At 43.2% G+C, this 10831-nt stretch overlaps 1 protein-coding gene across 1 annotated transcript in view; it reads left to right on the top strand.

The window, feature by feature from the left end:
- Window positions 1–3657: 3657 nt before the first annotated feature.
- Window positions 3658–10831, top strand: part of nav3 (neuron navigator 3) — a 126352-nt gene continuing 119178 nt past the window's right edge. Inside the window, 1 exon segment of the mRNA XM_061668486.1 lies at window positions 3658–4143. Coding sequence (XP_061524470.1) covers window positions 3889–4143 — 255 coding nt within the window. The 5' untranslated portion in view covers window positions 3658–3888.

Raw genomic sequence — 10831 nt, 5'->3', positions numbered from 1 at the left:
GGGAGGGCAGAAGGTGTTTGACCCCCTCCCCCTCTTATCTCCAGCACCCCGGAGTGTTTGTTTTCACAGTCACAGTGCTGAAGTCACGTGATCCTGGGCGGTATCTTTCATTCGGACACCCCTCCACTTACACACACATCAACTCGTGCTGTATCGCACCCCAGCATGTGGAACAAATAATAAACCCGATATTATTGATTCCAGGAGGTGTTCTTACTGACTGGAAAATAAAAAAATAGACACGCTTGGTTTTTCAGACCACTGAAAATAACTCAAAAGACTATTAGATTCTAGCAGACTGGCAGGAGAGGCTAATTGCAGGGTTGACACTGGAGAAAGCACGGTGGTAAACCTCTTAAGACGATACAGAGAAAGGTCCAGTAGTGGTGGAGGTTAACAGCTGTTTAGCATTAAAGTACAGTAAGTGCCCAAATAAAGATGTTTGTGATATACTGTACATAAAAAAACCTATAGTAAATGGGCCTACTGTATGCATCAGTGAGTCGAACATTTAATAAAATGGCTGATAGGAAAGTAAAAAATTGTAATTTTTATCGGTTGCAAATCAACGACTTACTCGCCAACGTCCTTGCACTTCCGGTGCATTTTTCCCTGAATCAAATCATCTGTAAGCCATATATTTTTAAGGGTAATGTTGGAAGTTGAGTTTGAAATTATAATCAGGCCTTTTCACTCCGCACTTGGCATTGCGCAGCATGCCGTCGACTTTCCCATTCATTCTACCCGCTCAGCCTGAAATACACCTCGAAGCCCTCTTCGTGGAACTATGCGTAACTCACGAACAAGCTTAAACTCTGAGATTCTGCATTGAAGTTAGTATTGGATGCACCCATTCCCTTTCTTTTTTTTTTTTGCTGCTGCATCGCCTCCTCCTCCTTAAAATAAGCAAAGCCATGGCTTTCTTTTGGAACACTGACAAATTCATATTGCCGAGTTGCGGTCTACTCAGCGGGGAAAGCCTCCCGATTGTCGGCTGCTACGTGAGCACTTCCAAATGTGGCCGTGGTCGGTACTGGTCGCACCCAGGTGCCGTCGTCCTTGAGCGCTGCCACGCGGACCTTTTACACTGAGCAAGTGCGGTGTGAAAAGGCCTGAAAGTGTTTTGGGATCGTAGTTTGGGTGCACTGAGTTTTTTAAACTATTAAGATATTGTTTTGGACAGGGTTCTCCATAACATCAGGGCTTGGTCCCTTACCCCCTCAATTCGCAAAGGTTCAGTGTAAAACCCTCCCCTAACAATGATTAATAATAATAAGTGGATTGCCTGTTTTTAAACTCTATGGACCAACCTGGACACCTTATGTCCAAAATGATCAATGACCATAATTCTGCTTTTATTCAAGATGAACCGGAGACAATAAATAAATAAATAAATAAACAAACATATCATATGGAATTGATAAAGTAATTGTTGGTTTATAGTCCAGGACTTTGTCTCATTGTGCCAGACTACCATAGAATGTATTGATCACATAAAATCCTGTGTTATTGCAGCTATAGCTGATTTTGCAACACATATTTTTAATAAGTATTACTCAACTGTGCTAATGAAATGTGCTCACCCCCTCATCTTGACATTTCAACTATGGCACAGTTGGCTGTGACATTTTGTAGAAAATGTAGTCGGCCGTAGCGGCCAAGCACAAAGGTGCTGACTCGCCCTTCACAGTTTGTGTAGATAGAAGAAAATCCGAGATCTGCTTTCCTAGTGTTGACTTTGGAGCTCTTCTCTGGTATTAAATAAGGACAATCAGCGCTGTGTTACTGAGCCGGCTTCTTGATCGTGCGAGTATCTGGCCCCCTTTCAGCAACCGACATCCATTTCACCGCGTCGACCATGCATGCGGGTCCTTTTCTTCTCATCTTCAGCGGAAACCTGTCTCAGGGACCCACCGAGATGTGGGAGCTCGTCAAAGGCGGCTTTCCAGACAGTCCTGAGAGTTTGGACGCCGGCCAAGGCAGCCCCGATCCCTGGAGCACTGCAAGGCAGCGGTGCACAGAGCCAAAGTTGGACGCCTGCCACTCATTTACGTGCTGTCCTGTTGTTTTAGTCTTGTCACGATAGCCCCTGGTGAATGATTGGAAACACGTTGGAGCCGGTGCTACTCCGGGTCCATATTAGGACCACTCACTCCTCAAAGCCACTTGTTGGCAGTATGAATAGGATGCATCAGGCTGTAGAGTCATAATTTCACACTGTGTTGATTTCTAAGTAATGTGAAAGTCTGTCTCGCAGAGTGAGTTTTGCGAGTCCATATGCGGTAAGGTCACGCAACTCATGATGTGTTTGCATTTTCTCGTACCTCCTGCTCCTTTACTGTCACTGCAGTGCCGTGTTGAAAAGTGTGCCCTGTTAGCAGTAACTCTTTGACACTTTGGTTTTGGGCCCTCTTTATGCTTGCTCTGTGTCAGTTTAAGAAGGTGCTTATGGCAGCCTGATATGACAGTTTGGCTGTCGAAAGTTTAAAGAGAGTATCATCTCCTGTCCAAACCTGTTTCAATTACTATATTGTCATAGGGATCATCATGATGGATCAAGGATATGGTCTGCTTACTGTAGGTTTGGCCACATTGGCTAGGTAAGTTCATGGGAAATATACAGTATTTTTGTATCCTGTTCCCACTTCAACTAAGTAGGATTTCTTTTATACATATATAGTTAGTAGAAATGGACTTAGTTTTAAAGTACTTACCCTCTTAAGCCATCTGCTTAGAAATATTTGTGATTTCTTGTGGCTTATCTACTGTACATTTTAGGTTTTACTCCAGTTTGTGCCTAACTTTTTGTACGATACGCTACTTAAATTCTTGTAAATGTCAGTGAGTTTTGCAGAATATTCTTCCATTGGTTTTCATGCTTGTTCTCTTCAGGGTCACGGGTGTGCTAGAGTCTATGTCGGCTGACTTTGGGCGAGTGGTGGGGTATACACTCGACTGGTCACCTGCCAATTGCAGGGCACAAACAGACAAACAACTGCTCACACTCACATTCATGCTTATGGGAAAAGTAGAGTCTCTAATTAACCTAACAAGCATATTTTTGGAGGAAGCAAGAGTAGAACACGCCAATTCTTCACGGGAAGGCCGGAGCTGAGATTCAAACACTGAACATGGCAGAACTGTGAAACAGACATGCTAAACACGAGTACACCATATTAAATAGTTGATACATGAGCGACCAAAGCAGTTACCAGAAATTAGAAAACAGTGTTCCACAAGGACAAAGACAAGAGATTTCTATTTTTTTCCTGTATCGTCTTTATTTAGATCCCTACACACAAAAAGGACAGCTCCAGATATAGCTGAGCAGAAAGTGCAGCCACTTCCAGTGTGAGTGAGACAGAGTGATGTCCAGTTTTTGTTCAGGAAAACTCACGCACAAATAGAGACACTTGCAAACACACTCTGTGAGGTCTCCTTAATCACAGTTTTGCCGAGTGCTGATTCTCCCCTCGAGAAGTTTGTGTCCCCTTGTCCTGCTCTGACCGACTTTGTGGTGTGCTGCTGACAGTGCAAGTGTGTCAGTGAGTGAGGGAGAAAGGGAGAGAAGAAGGGGAGGGAGCAGTGTTGCTTGTGGGAGGAGATGGAGGAGGGAGTGAATTGGAGGAAGAAGGAGTAGCCTTCTCAGTTTCTGGATGTCCTGCTTGCTCTGGGCTACAGAGTGAGCGCAGTTGCTTTCCTCTCCCTCTGAGAGGCAACAGCTCCTTTTTTAAACATTTTGAAAAAACTTTTTCTTTTCTTTTTTTTCTTTTTCTTTTCAAGTTTTTCTTCCATCCAAGCCATCCATTGTGGTTCTTTGACTTCCTGTCACGGGACCCGTGTGTCCCAATCTTTTGTTATTGTTTTGGAAACGGAGGCGAGTATACCATGCCGGTAGTTGGCGTCGCTTCCAAGCTCAGGCAACCCTCCACGGTGAAGCCGGTGCACACCGCACTCCCCATCCCGAGCGCGATCCGGGCCGCCGCTGCCTCTCACGGCTACATGGCCCGGCAGCAGGAGCTCAAGGCGAGCGATGGCGTCCCGGCGCTTTCTTGCCAGCTATCAGTCAAGTCTGAGTACCAGTCTGCGAGGACGCCCGAGGGAAAGTCCAAGGCGGAAACTGAGGAGAGCAGGATCTGCAAGGTTGGTTGACACTGAATATCGATGTAGTGTTTATAGTCTACCTTTATGGTGAAGAAGATTGAGTTTTCCATGTTGGATTGAGCAGGTGCATGTGGAGCACAGGCACGGGGATGACTCAGTGATGCTGTTTGAGGAAGGGATTACCTCATCCTGCTGCCCTTTTGGTATCTGTACCATTTGCAGGAAATAGATGATGCATGTAGTCAAGATCATTAGGATCACAGCCAAGGAAATGTGCTGTTTAGTCTGTCTTATCTGAATACACTTTGTTCTGAATGACATAGCTAAATGTACTCTAAAGTTACCGAAAAGTGGTGCAATAGACCCACAGAGAGTTTTCCCTGCTGCACATATCTTTGGTTTGCGTTCTCAGGCTCCGACAGAAGAGGCGTGGTCACTTTTCAAAAGTCCCCGCCAAGTAGTTTCAACAGCACCTCGTCACATGCTGTTAGAGTCCAAACCGAAGCGTTGGCAATCCGGCCGTTCCGTCTGTCCTCCTCTTCTTTTTCACACTTTAAGAAGCCCGGTAGCGAACAAAACAGCAGAGATTTCTCATGACCGGGAGGAAACGTGGGCCAGAGACATCAAAGCGTGGGTCAGCGCTCCCTGGCCTGCCTCTAAATCCTCACAGCATGGCTGTGACTGAGTCTGAGCCTGTATAAAGGGCGGCTTGACAAGAGGGGGGCGGTGTTTTATCATTAACCTACTGCTGAGAAGCAACTTCCCTTGCAACTTGTTCACATAACTCCCTATATCTCTTGTTTTTGGTCTCAGAGCACCAGAATGGTATTTCCACAGATTTCTTATAACAGGAGTTATCTGACTTGTTTTAGCCATCATACAGCGAATTAATCCATTCAAACTTGGAAACTGACAAAAAGTTGTTGCATGCCCCTGCCTGTCAGTGTGGGTAAGGAAAGGGCAGTATAAAAGAGTTAATTAGTCTGCCTAATTTTATTGTATGTCGTCCTTTACCAACTTAATCCCCACTGACATAACTGTAAACACAATTCCAAAGTACCAGTGTTCTATCGAATGGTAAGCAGAGATGATGATGTAGGATAAGTTTTTACATTGATGTGATGATATTTGCAGTCGTCTGTGGCACGTCCGATACTGTATATTAAGAATACAAGGAAGTAATTTTTCAGATGCACTCGGTTGGAATCAATCCCTATCTCTGACTTGTCTTCCAAAATGTGTATTTGGATTCATGTATTTCACAGATACCGTAAAAAGCTTTTAGGAATGTTGTGCTGCAATGTTTGCTTCAGGAGGAAGTGCACCTGAATCAACTGCAGGGTACCTATCAGCTTGTCTAATAGGGATGCAATTAAACTGTCAAATGAGACCAATGTTTGGCCCCGTTCAAACCTGAGCTAATGTCAGTAGGATTACGTAATCCCTGTGTGTCGCCTCAAAGCTAAACCCGTACAATTCTATGGGTGTCTTCATGTCGAAGTTTATTAAATGCTGGTGATAGAAGAGCATGTGCTTTGACTTTCTGTTTTGATGGCTTCTACAGCCCATTTAGCCAGCAAACCAGGTGGGCTTGAATTACTTAATACTACTGTTTACATTTTTAGAGTGTTTGTTTCTTTTGTACACCACCTACATTCTTTGGAAGCATCCCCTTGTTTAATCCTCATATGATTTTTGCCTGTCACAGGCTCCTGTGCGATGAAGATGAGAACAAGGGCCGACGTTGGCTCCTCCTGTTGTATTCTCTTCTCTGACAGCTCAAATTAGTCTCTAGCCTCTGGCGCCGTGCGATGACGAGGTGGAATGAAGAGCGTATCTGAGTTGACTGGGCTTTAATAGAGTGTCAGTGCCACCACCCGTGATAAGGGATGATCTTGTGCATCAAGGGTTTATCGCTGTCAGAATTCATGTCGGTATTTAATCAATACGTACTTTTTTATTTTCTCGAGGTAAGCAAAGTCGATTCAACTGTACATAACCTTTACCGGTGTGTGCGTCTTTAACTGTGAATGGCAGCTCATAGCATACATGAGCCAAAGGTTGCTATTGCCATTTGACATTGAATGTTATCCTGGAACGTTGCTTGGAACCATTAAGTACAAAAAGTATGTTCGGAAGTGCAAGTGCCAGATGCACTCACCCACTCACTTCAAAACTTCCTGTTGATTATCTCTTGTGCTCCCAAGGGCGGCGAGCATATTCAAAGTCTGCTGTACCATTTTTGATTATTGTGCTTCGTGACTACTCTGGATTTGCAATTAGAGGACAGATAATATTGTAAATTTGACTGAGTGGGTAACATATAAATATCCCCCAAGGCTTTTATTTTCCTTCTTGGGTACCCTCCGAAAGTCTTGAGCTTTTTGCACACTGTATGATCCTTGTGAAATATGACTTACATGTATGTTAAACTATAAACCGCACCCACAACTCTATGTATTCTGCAGAGTGTCAATGATTTTGTCACAGTTACTCTCTGCAGACAGGCAATTAGAGGTTCATAAAGACCAAGTCATAAATCACACAATCCAAACCCAATAGCCAAAGCAAGTATTTGTCAAGTATTTGTTTAAGTAACGTTCTGAAAATGAATTCCGCCCATCCAATGTGTATTCATTACCCCACTGGACCGCTTTAAGTATACGCATATGCCACTGCATGTATTTGAGAAGTATTTAATTCATGCATATGGGTAGTGTGAAGTATAGTGTGTGTGTAGCTGAAGTGACAGACGGCGTATAAATGTTTTTAAAAAAACACCAGTGATAGATTTATTGAGTCCACCATGCCAACATTCAAAGCATACCGTCTCTTCTGGCTCAGTCGGGTCTAAACCCCCTCCTTTCTCTTTTAGTGGCTCTGACACTACTGAAATAACAGAGGCAGCCAGAGGGGGCCAGCTTGCTCCAGCAGAAGGAGGGGTGGGCAGGATAGGAACTTAATATGTCATGGGTGGTCTGTGTTGGAAGCTGTATCTGGAACACAAATCACGGAGAAGTAGTAAGCGTCCGTACGGTTGTACTTCTAGCCGGTGAGATTAGAGAAGACTCTCAAATGACACGTTCAAGCACTTCTGTGTTGTGCTGGGCCAATCAGAAGGCATGTGTTAACAGGAGAGTCCATCCCCACGCAGATATGAGTATTTCTCCTGACTCTCTGGTCCTTTCCAGTGCTTTTACTCCCAGGTTAAAGACAGTATTTAATTTCCCCGCCGTTTAAACAAAGAGAGTTGTTTACACACAGTGTTTACAGTAGAGTTGTTTACAGTAATACCCTCCCCAAAGACAAATTGAGACAAAAAGAGACATAAAGCTTGCCGGCAAACACGTTTGTTTGAAAAATAAATAAATCTCTGACGGTGCACTTTTGTTTATCGGAGCGACTGATGTGGTTAAAAGCGCCTTCATTAAGGACACTAAGGCAAACTGACTTGCAACACCTTGCCGTGTGTTTCCGTGGCCCGAGGCTACATAATTCAATAAGTAACTGGATTAAAGCGAGGGTGAAGCTCCCGCTGGCCTGTTGTTGTCTCGTCATATTGTAAGGTTTCGCTCTGATGTTTGTGGCCAGGGAAGAACTGACACTGATTGGTAGGTAGGTAGGTAGGTAGGTAGGTATCTGTATCTGTATCTGTAAAGCAAAAAGCAAACGCATGAGTTTGGAGATTTCCCCATGTCCATCAACACTCTCTGTCTTCTCAGTTTTCTTAGCATTATCTTCATTCCTTTCTCAATCCCTCCTTTTCACTATGTCCCGCCACCAATTTTTTTCCAAACTGTGTCCTGTCACTGTCTTTTTACTCTTTCCGATTGCCAGCATTCCTCTCCGTGTTTTTCTTTTTGTCCTCGGCAAACAGCAGCCTCACTTTATTCCGCTCCCTGATATTTTCCTTTTGACCTTTACCTGTCCATCCTATTTGTCAAATTTTTCCACACTCCTTCTACCTTGTCCTTTCCGATCTCCTTCCGCTGTCAATCCCGTTTCCTTTGTGATCCAGGTCCAATGCGAATGGCACGAAGGGGGTTAAACACACACCTGGCCCAGTTCTGTCAGTCCAGCTGTCAACTGTTTTCTGCTGAATGAAACACTCACCTTTTCTCTGTCATTGCCCTTTCCGGTTTATCCTGTTTCTAATCTATTGGTGCATTGTGTGGAGCCGTGAAGCGTGCCATAACACATGCTTACACAGCCTGTGTGTGTGTATGTAAGTGTGTGTGGTTGGTAGGTATGCACGGAGAATGGCTACTAATGTTTTGAATCAGGCCAGGGCCGCGGCTGTGGTATTGACTCACTGCTTTACGCACCGCAGCTGTAGTAGGTCACTCACCATCGACACAATTACTGCGTTCCTTTCGCACTTTAGACGGGGTTTCCTGCTCTGAGAAAACATTAATTTAGAGTCAACCAGTTCCTCTCATGAACGCACTAAATATGCTTCTGGTCATAAAAACTGAAGGGAAAATGAAATGGCAGAATAATGTTCACCACAAAGCAGTTAAGAAAAACAACAGCAAAAGTGACTATGTGGTTGTTTTAAAATAATTTCCTTCCCAAATGAATTAAATGTTGATTCTAAGCCACCATTCTTATCCAGATATCTAATTTTTCATAGTTTCTCCACCAGGCAAAGCTTGTCATTGCATGGATTGTACAAATTTGCGATTTTCAACTGATATGGTATAAGGCTAAAAGCTTGAGAAAAATGTCCGATTAACATTTGAGAAAATCTACATTTCTGTCCGTCAGTAAAACATTTACAGCTCCCAGTGCAGTTCCCAGGTGTTTGCACCAGTTTCATTGTGCAACAACATTGTTGCTGCTGACAGTCCTCTGCTTACAATTAAAGGTTTAACTGTCGGGAGTTTCTGACCAATAACTAGAAAACCAAATAGAACACCGCTCTCGCATGCAGATGCTTGGATGTAAAGCTGCCTGCGGTGGCGTAGCGGGTGGCGGTTTGTTTCCGCACCCTTCTTTGGCACGGCTTTTACATTGAGCTTAACTGAACCTTTTTTTTCTATTTCGACGATGACATCTCGACACATCATTTTTACCCACAACTAACAAATATGCTCTTCTAAATATTTGACTTTCTTTAATCCAAGGATGCCGTTTTTTTACTTGTTTTATTTTATGCATGTGTTCCTTCTGTCTGGCCTATCTACTGTAATTCCCCCATTGGAAAGCATTACTCACTCATGCATTTTGTGATAGTATCAATATTGCTGTGCATTGTATCTTCTGTCCAATGTTGACGTTATTCAAGAGTTAAAGCCAACAAACCCATTTGTATTATTTTATTCCCTCACACAATAAGAATGGATGAGAATTGATAATAAATCGGATCGATAAGCAGTATTGATAAATGAATTGGAATTGCTAAATTCTTATCAATTCCCATTCCTATATAAATTGTACTGTGTATATGTTTTGATATACAACACAGAGATACTTATGTGTCATTTCGTTATATCACTTTGAAGAATTGCACCCTTTGTATTCTCAGATATTTGTAGCTGAAGACACTCATTAAGGCCAAGCTTGATTATTATGCACTTACGGTGTGCCCAAGGATGACCCTTTAGCCGCAGTTCAGTTCTAGCGTTGGCCTTTTGGCAACCATCAGTGCAGTGTGAAACTACATTGGGAATCTTGCTGTTGCTAAAAAAAAAAAAAACGCGAGAAAACGGCTTTCCAGCCGCAGTTCAAGTTAGTGCTGCAGTCCGAGATCAGAAGAAGTTGGTGTCCCAGTGTGTGGTTAAGGGTTGTAAGTTTGTGAGTGGAACATTGTCAGTTCAGTCTCTTGAACTGGGGGACATGCATTAATTTAGATAGTGAAAGTAGAACCACATGACAGTTTCCAAGCATAAATATAGTGTATAACTTTGTGTATATTTTATATTTTATCACACCATCAAACCAAATGTGAGCAAAACAAGTCATTTCCCAATGTGTTCACATCTTCGCTGGTCAAAAAGAGCTTTCCATTGGGGAAAAAAATGCAATCTGGCTATATTGCTTCCTCTGCTCTTCTAGTGCATTAACCTTGCCCATAAAGTGTGTTAACATTATCGGATGAACTGCCAGCCCTTGACAGTCTCTCTGGAGGTTGGACTTTTCCTCCCTCCTTCCTTGGCCTCCCCACATGGCCAAAAAAGCTCTGCTATTTTGGCCAGTGCGTGTTTTCTCACAGGATCCCGTCCCCTGACACACAAACACATAGACACACACGTGGAATTTGGCTGTATTTACTGGCTGATATTGTTGTCATTGCAGCATAAAAGCACACATTTACTTTTAACAGCCGCATATTTTGTCAACGCATCCTGTGAGGTATTCTGCAGCCCCTTGTTTTCTCTTTAAACCAGTTGGCCTTGTAATTGAGGGCTTTGTACCATTCCATACTTCCACCCATGTTCATGCCTCGCAGAAGTCTGCAAATCATTTATACCATTCGGGCTACAAATCTCTTCTCTGTCTTATAAAATATTTCTGGCATACTTAATGGAGTATCAATGCTGAATGGGAGATGAATTGACTCTCTGTTGGAAGGTCAGTACCTCCGTGATGGATTCATCATTTACATTTGTGGTGGTCCAGAAACTTTGTGTGGATTATCAAACTTTTCCCCACCTAATAGGTTAATGGGAACAGACTAAAGTGAAGACACTTAGAACTTGACGACAAGAGTTTCCTTGTATCTTCC

This window comes from Phycodurus eques, chromosome 22 (genome assembly GCF_024500275.1).
Source record: "Phycodurus eques isolate BA_2022a chromosome 22, UOR_Pequ_1.1, whole genome shotgun sequence".
In the NCBI taxonomy this organism is placed as follows: Eukaryota; Metazoa; Chordata; class Actinopteri; order Syngnathiformes; family Syngnathidae; genus Phycodurus; species Phycodurus eques.
This window is presented reverse-complemented; position numbering and strand designations above follow the sequence as displayed.